Raw genomic sequence first — 14,764 nt, forward strand, 5'->3', positions numbered from 1 at the left:
TCAGACAAAAACCATCCTAGCCTCCGCGAAATCCCAAAATTAAATAAAAAAAATTCCCCGTCCCAAAATTCTGCCGGGTTAACTCGAGCCAACCCTGTTGCCTGCTTCGAAGCAGACAACGAAAGTGACGGTGACAAACGGCAACGGCCTACTCCTTTCTCTCTCTCCGTTACCTCCCACCTCACGCTTCCCAACGCGCGCCCTTCCCCTTTCTCTTTCCCTCCCTCCAAAAAACACATTTCACGCCGTTAATCTCCCCCCGTCACGCGCTTTAACCCTACCTCCCGGTTAAATCCCAACCCAAGGCTCTCTCGCTTCTTCTTATAACTTATAAGAGACGCGCGCAGCCCGGTCTGGGGATTCCCCTCTGTAACGCCGTTTTTCATCCAAGAGAGATTCCCCCAATCTTGAGAGAGAGAGAGAGAGAGAGAGAGAGAGAGAGAGAGAAAGGCGGTTTCCCGAGCGGTTTTCGTAACGGCTTTTTGTCCCTCGATCCGGATCGTTACACGAGGAGTGTGTGTTGTGAATTCGAAAAGGCGAGCTGGGATTTAAGGCGGATTAAGGGCTTATTAAGAGGCTTTATTGCTCGCTGTTTAATCATACCTCGTTAAAAAAAGAGGACAGAGTCTTGTGCTATATTATATATTGAGCGCTTCTGAGCAGTTGTGATTTCGTGTTAAGTTCGTGACGGGAATGATGGCGAATCAGGCGGGTTTGTTTCCGCAGCAGGCGAATGTCTGCGCTGAAGGTGGGGATTTAGGTTGTTGTATTTTCGATTTGATTTTGGATTCGATTTGGTTTTCCGATTTTGAGGGTTTCGGTGTTGTTGTGGCAGGAGGAGAAGTGCTGTATCAGGAGCTATGGAGGGCATGTGCGGGCCCACTGGTGGAAGTGCCTCGCCTGAAGGAGAGAGTCTTCTACTTTCCACAAGGCCACATGGAGCAAGTCAGTTGATCTTCTTCTTCTTCGTCTTGTTTAACTCTTTTTTCTTTTCTTTTCTTTTGTTGGGTTTTGATTTCTGTTTATAGAAGTGTTTTTTTTTGGTTGAAATTGACAACTGTTTTGCTATTTTTGGTTTTTTTTTTATATGTGATTGTGTAGTTAGAGGCATCAACGACAGCAAATCCGGAAGTGAATCAGGTGATTCCTCGGTTTAATCTTCCCTCGAAGATTCTCTGTCGCGTAATGCATGTTCAGCTATTGGTAATTTCCTCTTTCTCCGTCTTGATTAATTTTGTTTCGACCGAGATTCTGTTTGGTTACTGAGAGCTGATGGATTGTTCTAGTCAAACTTTTCGACTCTGATTCCTGAAAAATTGAAAGTCAGATAAGCTGTTTTGAGTTGGAATAATATGTGGAAATTGTGTACTTTTTGCTAGGAACTTACCCTTTCTTTTCTTCTGTAATTTTAGGCTGAACAAGAGACAGATGAGGTTTACGCCCAGATTACTTTGATTCCTGAAGCAAAGGTAAGAAATATTTAAGCTTCTATTTTGTTGTAACAGAGTTAATATTTGAAGCAAAATTTTGTCATCAAGTGTTTCTGATAGTTAATTGTATGTGTAGCTAACCTCTAAACCTACTAGTCCTGATGAGTGTGTTTCTGAACCCGAAAGACCGAAGGTTTACTCATTCTGCAAGGTTCTTACCGCATCGGATACCAGTACCCATGGTGGATTTTCTGTTTTACGCAAACACGCTACGGAATGCCTTCCGCCACTGGTACTTTTTCTTTCCAGTTTCCTACCTTTTTGTTGCAAACTATATTTGTTCTCTCATTACTTATCTGACGTTTATCTTTATGTTTGTATTCATTCATCACTTGTCATGTATTCTCGTTCAGGAGATGACTCAGCCAACCCCAACTCAGGAATTGGTGGCCAAAGATCTTCATGGTTATGAGTGGCGATTCAAGCACATTTTCAGAGGTGACCTACATTTGTTTGCCCTCTTACAGTTGTCCCTAATCTGTGTTTGTATGTAAAAGTATGTGCTGGACCATTAACCATGTCAATTCTCACTCATTGTTCCCTGATCTGTGAACTGAACAGGTCAACCACGGAGGCACTTGCTTACAACTGGATGGAGTACTTTTGTTACTTCTAAGAGGTTAAGTGCCGGGGATTCCTTTGTATTTCTCAGGTATATACCGCTTTCTTTTCCTTCGTGTCTGTTTTTATTGTTCTTTGATCAGTTGTCAATCGCACCTTACAGCACTTGGCCTGGAATTTGATACTTGTCCCTTATGCTATATGGGACACTATTATTCATTATTTCCGACGGAACCATTTATTTAGATATGGAAAAATTTATTTCTCAGAGGTGACAACGGCGACTTGCGTGTCGGAATTAGGCGTCTTGCTCGTCAACAGAGCAGCATGCCATCATCTGTGATCTCAAGTCAAAGCATGCATGTAGGGGTGCTTGCGACTGCTTCCCATGCTGTTGCAACCCAGACACTCTTTGTAGTGTATTATAAGCCAAGGTCTAACGTACTATTATATCTGTGATGACTTTGAGATTATATTCTCTGTTAAAATTTGTATTATCCTGACAGCATTGGTCATATTTTTCATGATTTTCTAAATTTACAGGACTAGTCAATTCATTGTTAGTTTGAACAAGTATTTGGAGGCTGTTAACAATAAGTTCTCGGTTGGAATGAGATTTAAGATGCGGTTTGAGGGGGAGGACGCTCCAGAGAGAAGGTAGCACACGTCTGATCACTTCTTTAATAAGTTTCTCTAATGATGCGCTTTCTAACACATTTTTGTTATGTATTTTTTAAATTTTTTAGGTTTTCAGGCACTATAATTGGTCTCGAGGATATATCTCCTCAGTGGGCAGATTCCAAATGGCGATCTCTCAAGGTAAAATCTTCTACTTGATTACATACCCTTGTTGTAATCTTGCAGTATGGACTAATGAATAATTTTACAACTGTATCAGTAGTCCAATACCGCTGCGAACCTTAATATTAGATAGAGTTAGATACCTTAGCCCAGAACAAGTACCCAAATAATGAGTTAGAATTGTTACTACTAATACAATATTTCACTAGTCTTTGTCTGTGTTTCCTTTCTGTACTTAGTCTGAATTAAGAATTGTCACATCAACTTGATCCCAGGTTCAATGGGATGAGTCTGCATCCATTCCCAGACCTGACAGGGTCTCACCCTGGGAGATAGAACCATATGTAGCTTCCATACCTGCATGCCTTTCTCAATCCACTGTGCTGAAGAACAAAAGGCCTCGGCTTCTCCCTGAAATTCCAGCTCCTGGTGTGTATTCTTAACTTAAGAGTTCTTTCCATCTCTGCATCAGTGTCAATGTATGACTCTTTTTTTGTTTGAATTCTAGATACAGCAAGTTCAGTAACATGGCATGATGTAACACAATTGAGTGGTGCTGCTGCTGAAGGCCAGAGAAGTGAGGATCATGTTGCGTTGAATAATCAGCAGGCAGACATGATCAGCATCAGCAGCTGTATCTCAAGGACTCAGACTGATGGGGGCTGGCTATCTTCTTCTACAGTGGTGGATAGTAAAAGTGGTCCTGCTTGGCCACTTATCTCTGGATATTCAACTCCAATTTCATCAAAGCTTAAAAATGACTTGATGCTAGACCATGTTGAAAAGAGGAAGAAAACTGAGACAGCTGCTAGTTGCCTGATTTTCGGTGTAGATTTTAGCAGTCATCCTAAGAGCTCCCCTTCAGTGGAGAAGCCACCCCCACAACCAATTATTGCATCTATTGGAGCCACTGAAAAACAAGTTAGTATCTCAGAAGCAGAGTCTGACCAGAAATCTGACATTTCAAAGGCTTCTAAAGAAAGCAGCAAAGCTCAGTTTCAAGCATCACCAAAAGAGACACTGAGCAAGCAGAGTAGCTCTGCATCCACCAGGAGTTGCGTCAAGGTGCTCATTAATATTCTTTTGGTCATTTTATTTTTAATTTTATTACAAGTTTCTGATTTATGGCATGCCAACAGGTTCAAATGCAGGGAATAGCAGTTGGTCGAGCAGTGGACTTGACGATGCTCGACGGGTATGTTCAACTTATAGTTGAACTGGAGGAGATGTTTGATATTAAGGGACAGATCGGCCCTCGTAAAAAGTGGGAGATTGTGTTTACTGATGATGAAGGAGATATGATGCTTGCCGGTGACGACCCATGGTTGTAAGTATTCTTTATCACAAGATATAACAACCGGCGCTTATGTTTGGAAAAAAAATTATGTGTCCTTTTTTGGTTAGATTTAATGATTCTTTTGTGTCATTTTCTTTGTAGGGAATTCTGTAACATGGTGAGAAGAATCTTTATATGTTCAAGTCAGGACGTGAAGAAAATTAATGCAGGGAGAAAACGTCTTAGTATGTCCTCACTAGAAGTTGAAGGGACAGTAACAAATTCGAATTAACATTATATTGTTCTAGTTCTTTATCTCTTTTGTTTGTTTTCTTTTCGGGGCATGCTCTTTGTTAGTTTGTTGTTGGAGGACTCTTAATTTTGAGCAAATGAAGAAGTTGAAGTTGGAAGAAGAGGACCGTGGCCGATTAGCAGCTCGCTTATTTAGGGCTAACTAGAAGACATTTGACTGGGAAATTGAAGAGTAATGCATCATGTGTTGGATAGCGGGTAGGATCAGAATGTGTATATTTAAGCTGTTTGTGGTGGGTGGCTGTTGGGTTGGGTGGTGAGGTGAGGCTGGAGTCCTTTGTTCCATGTTCGTGTAAATATTCGTACTTCGGCGGTGTAATCTTGGTCTTTAGTGGGGTGGCAGTATGTATCTCATCTTATGTTGCAGTATTAGTTTTAAGCAATGATTTATAATAATCAGTACAATTTGTTTTAATCTCTCAAAGCTTTTGCTTGTGTTGTTTGTGTTTGGTTGTGCTCTATAATTTGATCATCACAAGAGGTCTGGTTAGAATATGGACTTTTTAGTTTTTATTTTCTTGTACCAATAGCATAATTGCAATCGTGAAAGGCCCAACTCGCACTCCTAAACTCGGTTCTAATTTCTAAACTAGTGCTGAAGCACAAAACCTTGAGATTGACATAAACCCGCTGAAAGGGGTTGAATGGGTTACCCATTGGTTTTCTCAGCAAGCATTCCCGAATATGATGTGGCCTTGAGCTCGTTGACGGAGAGGTTATAAGCAATTCATTTATACATTATGAGATCGGAGTTTGAAACTCTCCGGCAATATCGGCACCACCGTTTGCGACGGCAAAGTCCTTCAGAGCTAGAACAAGTGGTCTTTGGTCGGTGGACCAAAAGCCTGTGCTTCACTTCCCCAAATAAAAGGAAAGAAAACCATCTTTCCTTCGATATAAGGTCAACATCGCATCTTAAAGCTCGCCTCTATGCTTTCTTAAAAAGTAAGTAAATCGGGCGATCTTATTGAAATTTTTTGAAGAGGCTTACCAAGGATCCATAGGTTCATTTTAAGGAGCTATGCGCTCTCACGTCTGCCATACTTTGTGCATTTTGACAGCGTTACTCTTCCTCGTAAGATCATCTTCTACAAATGATTCATACTTGGAATATCTAAGAATCAATCATCAAATAAGTACGATAATTGAATTATTACCCTCATATTTGCTTAGGGTGTTTAACAATAGTTTCGACCACAGAATACTGATGCATGATGAGACAACGAGCAGAAAAAAAGATTGCTAACATTTGTCTAATAATTTAGTCCCGTAAACCTCTATGAAATATATGGGATGCTTCTTTCTTTCCTTCTCACATCAGGTTTCCATAATAAATTTGGAAATTCGACAGGTGATGCCACCTTGAAAATGAAAGAGGTGAACGACTCACCATAATCTAGGTTATCTTTTTTTTTTTTGAAAGGAGGGCTGGTGTGGCTACCCTCAAACTTCCATTAATAAAACCGTTGAATACAGGGGGGGACATGAAGCCTAAACTCTGATTATAAAAACCTGACATAATATCAAAGATCCCTACAAACAAGTACTCAACAAAACACCAACTAGCAAATAGTACTACTCTGATGACGACTCTATTTGCTTTAAAACAGCGGTGACATACAGAACGAGAGAACATTAGATATGAGACCCTAATAACAATGAAGCAGCAGTTACATATCCTAATGTCCAATACAATAGCTCTCCGACTACGTTGCCGCCAGAATATCACTCCGACGACACTTAGTTTCACCCTGCCATTAGGCTACAACGACTATTTGACAAAGCAAGAAACTCACCACCTACCTAGGGCAGACAAGACACAAAGATTGCACACATGGACACGAAGCCCGACTCCCCCTAGAAATCTTTTTGTAGGGAATTATTAACCACGATAAACTAAAAATAGTAAAATAAACAAGCTAGTTATGACCCACTAAGTAAGCCCAACCAGTATTACCAGGCCAACGAAGGCCCAACCGAAACCTCCAGGCCCACAACCAAAGAGGGCCAAAACAGGCCCAAGAAATGAGTGTGAAGCTGCACCGATGAAGCATTGAGACCGCCACCGCTCCCTCCTCCAGCCCTTTGCGTCGCTGCCGCACTTGAAACCTGAAAACATATGGAAAGAACTCGCCTTCACCCTCCACCACTTAACCCAAATGGTGCCCATATCTTGAAAAGCAAGATCCATTAGAGAATGGACACCCAAAGATCCTCCCCCCATAGCCAACTTCGATCCCTCTTCCCACCGCCACAAAAACGAAAAGCACAGCCGCCACAATAAGGCTAGACCACCGTGGCCACCACAGTCCCCCATCTCATGCCTCTGCCGCCGCTACAACAAACCCAATCTCAGACCCACCCCACCCTAATCTCTGATCACAAAGCCGGAGGACAAATTCCCCATCCCATCCGACCGCACAGGCCGCACACCAGTGGGGCCGAAGGCCGATGCAGGCACCGCCATACGGCCGGATGAGAGACACCGGCACCTGCGAGCCCCTTCTCCCAAAAGCCTAGCACGTGGAGGCACGTTCTCTCTGTCTCTCGTGTTTTTTTATGCATATTATTTTTTAATCTAGGTTATCTTTTGGAACGTAACGTGTACAAATTGTTGTTACATGTTTGATTAGCTATAAGCCTATAATTGGTTCTTGTTTAAATGGTAACTTAGAGCATCTCCAACAGTTTTGCTATAATTTCTCTATTATAGAGAAGCAAATTACAAAATCTTCAAAAAAATCATTGTCAAACTCCAACCTTCTCTTTTGCAGATTAACTATTTATTATTATAATATAAAATTAACATCTTAATTTATTATCATAATAAAATAATCTCAATTTAATAGAAATTTAATTGAAGAGAGAGAAAAGTGGTAGGAGATCAATAATGTCTTCATATTTCAAACAGTTGATATTGAGAGAAAAGTGGAGAGAGACATAGAGATTGATAAAACATTTATGATTGTCATCCTACAAATATTTTTAGAGAATCTGCAAATTTGGAGGAGGAAGTACTCTCTCTCATCACTTTCTCTATTTTGAAGAATGGGATGGAGAAACTGTTAGAGTGAAAAAATGTCAAAATTTTGTAAAATCCTAATTTTTCTGTAAAATGCCAAAGTTGTTGGAGATGCTCTTACTCCATTGTTGTGTGGCCCATGAAAACAACGATATTGATTCTCTCACATTATTGCTATCTTGCACAGGGCCGATCATGAGAATTTTGATGCACAATGCGAAAAAAATTTGGTGCCCAAATGGCAAACCATTAAAATGACGTACAATCAGTGTTTATTTCAACTCAGAATTTACAATTATATATCAAAATGATGTCAAGTTAGGAGGTTAATTTTTAAGCTAATTTTTATCATATAAAATATACAATTTGTGCAACAATTTTGAGTTGCAATGCAATGTGAAATTCTCATCAAGATATCTACATGCATTTTCTAATTGTGTCGCGTGTACAAGTTAGATTACAACAAAATGTTAAAATCTAATCTATCTATATATATAAGAATAAAAACATAAAACGTTTGAGAGATGAAAAATGATTAGAATGAATCAATTGGTTAAATAATAATTAAAACCTAAATTAAAAAAATATATATTTAAATTATAAAACAATTGAGAACGGAGGCCCCCAAGATTGTTTACATATTAACATATATCACATGCACTATCTATATTATCTAGAAATAAACTAAGAAGACATTGATTTTAACTAGAAACCGCACACGGGAAAGTGAGTGGTTAATTTGTGCTATCCTAGTTTTTTATATTTTTACGATCATAGTCCTGCTTGTTTTTTTGTGAGAGTCTGTGACAGAGATATATCTAAACGTTTACAATTTAATAAAACTCTAGCTACTCGCTATATAATAATAGAGATATGTAGAATTATGAATTGTGTAATTATGGGCCTAGCACTTGGGTGGTCTCTACTTTTTTTCACTATTACATCAACAGCCTCTACATATATACGTTGAAACATTAAAACTTGTGCCCCCATTTGTGTGGTGCCCTGGGGCAGGGCCATGCCTGATCTGCACAGTTCCCCGTCGTATTCTACAAATTATTGAAGCAGCAGGGCCACCGCGGCAAGTGGCCGGCAACTAATCTCAGACACGTAAATTGCTGCACATAATAACTGAGACCATCGGATCACAGAAATCTCACCCATTATCCTTCGATTCGTGAGTTGCGATGGATCACTTGATCTGAAATACCTCCATCAACTCGATTGTAGTGTAGCAGAAAGGAAAATTTGTGACCAGAACATCTCAGAACCTAACAATTACTGAAAGAAATTAAGTGGGAAAGGTGTCTTAGCAAGGATTCTTAATTCATGTAACTTTGTCTAACGTTAATTGGTCTATCCCTGGCTTAATTTTAAACACTAAACATGTCGCATCATGATACTCGGAACTACAAGGTATATGCATATGATAGTTGGGGACCAAATAATATTTATTCTTTTCCATAAATTCTGATTGAGCTATTTCTGTTTGCTTGCTGAATAGTGCAATCATGTGCTTGACTATATGTGACGACACTAGCTTCCACTACTCGATCACCAAATCGAGGTTGTACAATATATGGTGATCGGCGCGCGTACCATATCTGGAAGGATCTATCCAGAAACGGTGATGTTGGTAATAAATTAATAATACATAGAGAAAATTTGGGAGGTTCTACCTTTCTCAACGAACAAAAAATTGCCGTAGTTCTCATAGGGTTGTGCATTGATTTCATCTTTCTTATTCGGATACATCAGTTTTCAGCAGGTTGCTAGCTACCTCGAATCTTTCAGTGATATGCTAGTTTATGCCGTAGTTCTTGACTGTCGCTCAGAACTGTACTTCAGCATTGACTATTAGCTACATTTGTGTTATCTATGCACATTTATTTGATCAATGATCGATCTATGATTGTGGCACGCCGGAAGATGTTAAAAATGAATCATTCAACGATTAGCACCTTTGCTTATTCATTCATAACTTTAAAATAATCAAATCGTCGATATATATGACTGAGTTGAAATATGATGCGTCTACGGTTTATCATCAACACCTCATCGCGATCATAACTAAGTAGGTAAAATAATTTTCCATCTTCAACAATAGCATGTGTTAACTCTTGGCTAAAAAAGAACCGTAGAGATAAATTTTACGTTGATGGCCAAGATGAGCTAGGGTTTGTGATGACGAAGATGAAGTTTCAGAGAGAGAGAGAGAGAGAGAGAAGCTAATCTGTTTGTTATTACCAAAATGATAAGTTACAGAACAACAGAGAGGAGAAGATATTTATGTTTATACATATCAGCAGCAACTAACTAGCTATAAGATGGAGACTTAACACGTGTCTCAATAGGACTGGAAACTTCTACATTTTATTGTAATACACTAACATACGTATCTCTAACACCCTTGTGGAAGTTATATAATATACCATATCAAGTGATCGATCAACCTTATTCATTTCATGCGCCCTAACATATAGCATCAACTAGGATATATATAAGAGTAATAAGACCAAAGTACTTCGGAAGCTCAGAGGTTGCAACTAGTATTATACTTCTTGCTCCACCACCATGTCCACCGCCACTGACGACGTACTCCCTCTTCATAACTACAAACACTCTCTTCGTACCTCTATCAACCGCCTCTTTGCTCTAATATACTGTTGTGCCATCCTAGCCTTGCTTAATCACCACAGACACTCCCTCCTCCACTCAACAACCCTAACCTCCTTCTTCATCACCCTCACCCTCCTCATAGCTGACTCCATCCTCGGTTTCTTGAACATCACCGCGCAAGCTTTCCGAATGAAGCCCCTCTACCGCAAAGAATACCTCGAAAACCTCATAAAGGTTCTTCCAAAATCCGACTTCCCTGCACTTGATGTGTTCATATGCACTGCGGACCCCTACAAGGAGCCTCCGATGAACGTTGTGAACACAGCGTTGTCGGTGATGGCTTATGATTATCCGACGGAGAAGGTGTCGGTGTACGTTTCAGACGATGGAGGATCGGCTCTGACTCTGTTTGCGTTCATGGAGGCTGCAAAGTTTGCAAGGCACTGGTTACCTTTCTGCAGGGAGAACAACGTAGTGGAAAGGTGTCCAAAAGCTTTTTTGGAATTGGAACACTCCAGATTTGCTGAGGCTGAGAAAATTAAGGTACGTAACAAAGCTTTACACAAGCTTAATTTGTTTCTATTTTTTGTTTAATTAAATTAACCATGCATGCACAGTACTAATTAAGTTCATTAAACTCCTGCAATACGCCACTAACATTTGCTATAAGTTCATTCATATATATATATATATATATTCTTGCATCTTGAGTCTCAATTGATCAATGTATGAAAGCTAAAGAAAACCAAAAGACCAGGTCCACCCTACCCATCCATGATCGATCCATCCAAGAAGATAAGGAGCAAAGGAGATTCGATAGCCAATGCAAGGACAAAGTTACCTCAGTTTGCTCCAATCAAATTCATAATGAATCCTATGAATTCAAGTTAATCTTATCAAAGAACGAATCGATCAAATATACAACGGCTACTGAATTCCTCTGACAATCTTTGTCGTTCCGATCCTCGTACGTACAAACTTGGCACTACCATATTTTGTGATCTAAAGTCTAAATCTTGTTGCAGATCATGTACCAAGGCATGAAAGTGAGAGTAGACAACGTAATCGAGAGAGGCAAAGTCGACAGCGAATATATAATCGGAGAACGGGAAAATCAGGCATTTGTTAAATGGACCGATGGATTTACCCGGCAAGATCATCCCACAATCGTTCAGGTATCTTAAGCTCAAATAACAGAGATAATTATTTATAACGTTTAGTTCCTCAAACATCATAAGATGTTTAAGATTTGGATATGAGCAGGTTTTATTGGACAGTAGCAAAGACAAAGATATCACCGATAGTGTCATGCCAAACCTAATCTATGTTTCTCGAGAAAAAAGCAGGACATCAGATCATAATTTTAAAGCTGGTGCCCTTAATGTCCTTGTAAGCTCCATTTTAATTTCTATTCTATTTTACTCTATTAACAGTCCAAAATAATCACTGAAATATCTTTTTGCATTTTCACGTACTACTGCTGCCAAGATTCGAGTTTCGGCTGTCATGACCAATGCACCAGTAGTCTTAACCATAGACTGTGACACGTACTCCAATGACCCCCAAACACCTTCTCGTGCACTATGCTACTTATCAGACCCTAATCTTCGATCTAAATTAGGATATGTGCAGTTTCCGCAGCGATTTCGTGGAATCAACAAAAATGACATATATGGTTGTGAACTTAAGGGTTTGTTTGTGTTCAATGCTGAGGGAATGGATGGGGGTTCGGGGCCAAATTATGTAGGAACAGGATGCTTTTTCAATAGAAGGGCTTTCTTCGGCGGTCCATCACAGTTGTTATCACCTGAAATTCGCGAGTTAGCCCCGGATAAGGTGGTGGACAAGCTCATTCAGTCCCCAGAGATTCTTGAATTGGCACATCGTGTTGCTGCTTGCAACTACGAAAAGAATACCGATTGGGGATGGAAGGTATACTAAGTTTGATGACATATTTCTATGCATAGTTATGTTCATGATATAGCTAGCAATTTCGGTTATTCAACATTGTCACGTATGAGAGAAATGCGACCTCACTCGAGTTAAATGGTCTCAAACTGTGTAGCTTGGTGTGAGATACGGCTCGCTGGTGGAGGACTTCTTCACTGGTTATAAGATGCAATGTGAAGGATGGAAAGCTGTACTGTGCAATCCTACTAGGGCAGCATTTTATGGAGATGCTCCGATCAACCTTGTTGATGTGTTCACGCAAATAAAGCGATGGACCATAGGCCTCCTTGAGGTTGCTTTCTCTAAATATTGTCCAATTACATTTGGCATTCGAGCCATGGGCCCTTTGATGGGGCTCTCATATGCTCACTATGCATTTTGGCCCATTTGGTCCATTCCAGTCGCGGTGTATGCTTTCCTTCCCCAACTCTCTCTCCTCAATGGAATCACCATCTTTCCTAAGGTAACTTACATCAATCTTGGTCAGTTTCTCTGCCAAGGTAATATTCCCCATATATATATCAGTGTTGTAGTATTATACTCTAAGTTGATTAAAACTCATACTAATAAAGAGTTCATAACGACAATCTTATAACATAACATATTCAAACTATGTAACAAGATAAAAATTAATTTATTAATTCTTGTACTAAATTTTTTATTCCAACTACATAGGTACTTCTTATTAATAACATTGAATGAAGTTTTTGTTGCAGGTTTCGGAGCCATGGTTTCTCTTGTACGTCTTTCTTTTCCTTGGAGCCTACACGCAAAACTGCATAGACTTTATGGTAGAAGGAGGATCATTCCCCAAGTGGTGGAATGACCAACGAATGTGGATGGTTAGAGCTCTCTCACCCCTCTTGTTTGGATCCATTGAGTACCTCCTCAAGTCCTTGGGCATTTCTGCCCATGGGTTCAATGTGACCAGCAAAGTTATCGATGAAGATCAAAACAAAAGATATAACCAAGGAACCTTCGAGTTTGGTGTCGCATCACCCATGTTTGTGCCTCTAACATCAGCTGCCATTCTCAACTTGGCTGCATTTGCTTGGGGGCACGTAGAGGCTTTCAGAGGCAGCAATGGCTTGGAGGGGATGTTCTTGCAGATGTTTATAGCTGGTTTTGGCGTTGTAAATTGTATACCAATCTATGAAGCCATCATCAGTAGAAGTGACAAAGGGAGAATTCCTACAAAAATCACTATGGTTTCATTACTCTTGGCAATTGCTCTGTATGTAGCAGCTTATGTTGCTCTTCAAGTAGCTGACTTGGTATGAAGTTCAATTTACCATTGATGGACAATAGGTTAAAGTTAATTATGCCAAGCTTAATGCTAACTAGCTATTGGTCGATACGTCCGAGCGGTTAAGGAGACAGACTTGAAATCTGTTGGGCTCCCGCGCAGGTTCGAACCCTGCTGTCGACGTGTAGTGTTTCTGATTTTTTTTTCCTCAGTATTGTGAAACTGTGCAACTTGAATACTTGATCCGAATTACATCGGATATTGTTGCATGGTTATTTGAATGATACTGAAGACATTTATGAAACTTTAGTCATTTGCAACACAACAACATCCATAAGAACAGAACACCCATTTCATCGATCATATAAAAGTAGTTTATCTCAATTCTCAAATAGAGGTAGTAAGCATCAGTAGCAGGCTAGCAGCAGTACATAAAGTTGATTCGAAATCGAAAAGCCAATGCTGAATTTATTTTAAGCCAAGAGCTTCATCCCAATAAGGTAGGAAGTATAAACATCATGAACTGCATGCTTGATCCCTTCCTGAGTAAAAACTCGAGCATCCCAACCGTCCGCACCAGATCCACTCAGCGGCTCAACATCAATACCAACTTCAGCTGCCAACTCGGGTAGTCTCGTCGACTCCAGATTCGGTTTCTTCAGTATCCTGGCCGCAAAATATCCCAAGTCTACTCCTTCATTCTTCATCAGATCATCACGCATTGATTTACCATTATGACGAAACTTTCTTTTCCTCTCTAATTCTATACCCAAAAAGCAAATATTGGTATCAGCAAGAAGATCGCGGAGTTTAGTATTACCAAAGTAGCTGGGATAATAGTTGAACAGATCATACAGCTTAATCTGGGAGGATCAAGCAACGACCTTCAGCACAAAGTAGCAGCATTGAAGCCTTCACATTTGAAAACGTATCGATTATAATACCCTTGATATCAAGTCCCATAACAGGTCTTGCAGTTTCCAGCAAAGCCCTCATTTCTGATGTTATTTCATCAATCAAAGTAGCATTATCCACTACGTACGCTAACCTTCACCTTAACTGTAACGACCCCAAAATTTCGAGCTTAAAAACTCAAAATTCTAAAGTCGTTAAACACCAAATAATCTCAATAAATCGAAATCATTAAAGCGTAACAGCGGATCACATCTGAGTTTAAAATATAACTCAGTCAAGCCGATTATTACAAACCCAAATGATAATTCAACATATAACAAATGGAATTGTATAATCCTCACAACCTCACAAATAAAATTACACCAAATCACACACACAATCCCCGCTGGAACCTCACCACGACTGGATGCGATCGACTTCGAGTCTTCGGAGTCGTCACTCAATCACCACTACTCAGCACCTGCGGAAGTATCCCCTACACCATTGTAATTGGTGCACCGGGATTGCAACACAAACCCGGTAAGCTTTACAGCTCGTATGAGTAAAATATTAAAATAACTCTCGTCTCATAA

The 14,764-nt window shown here is 39.9% G+C and overlaps 2 protein-coding genes and 1 non-coding gene across 3 annotated transcripts; all 3 read left to right on the forward strand.

Moving 5' to 3' along the window:
• The first annotated feature begins 393 nt into the window (after positions 1–393).
• On the forward strand, positions 394–4,858 carry LOC126796465 (auxin response factor 9). The gene is made up of 14 exons (XM_050523292.1): positions 394–748; positions 836–945; positions 1,102–1,203; positions 1,413–1,469; positions 1,567–1,722; positions 1,844–1,928; positions 2,052–2,142; positions 2,321–2,485; positions 2,595–2,708; positions 2,798–2,870; positions 3,128–3,281; positions 3,361–3,917; positions 3,992–4,179; positions 4,291–4,858. The coding sequence occupies exons 1-14, from the start codon at positions 694–696 to the stop codon at positions 4,418–4,420; spliced, it is 2,037 nt and encodes a 678-aa protein (XP_050379249.1). The 5' UTR covers positions 394–693; the 3' UTR covers positions 4,421–4,858.
• A 5,178-nt stretch (positions 4,859–10,036) lies between these two features.
• Positions 10,037–13,476, forward strand: LOC126796464 (cellulose synthase-like protein G3). Its single transcript, XM_050523291.1, has 6 exons — positions 10,037–10,624; positions 11,107–11,256; positions 11,345–11,470; positions 11,570–12,013; positions 12,147–12,494; positions 12,748–13,476. Exons 1-6 carry the CDS (start codon positions 10,037–10,039, stop codon positions 13,309–13,311), a joined length of 2,220 nt encoding a protein of 739 aa, XP_050379248.1. The 3' UTR covers positions 13,312–13,476.
• TRNAS-UGA (transfer RNA serine (anticodon UGA)) lies at positions 13,382–13,460 on the forward strand. Its single transcript has one exon. It is a non-coding gene; the product is annotated as a tRNA-Ser (tRNA).
• Positions 13,477–14,764: the final 1,288 nt, after the last annotated feature.

The sequence above is a fragment of the Argentina anserina genome, chromosome 5 (genome assembly GCF_933775445.1).
Source record: "Argentina anserina chromosome 5, drPotAnse1.1, whole genome shotgun sequence".
In the NCBI taxonomy this organism is placed as follows: Eukaryota; Viridiplantae; Streptophyta; class Magnoliopsida; order Rosales; family Rosaceae; genus Argentina; species Argentina anserina.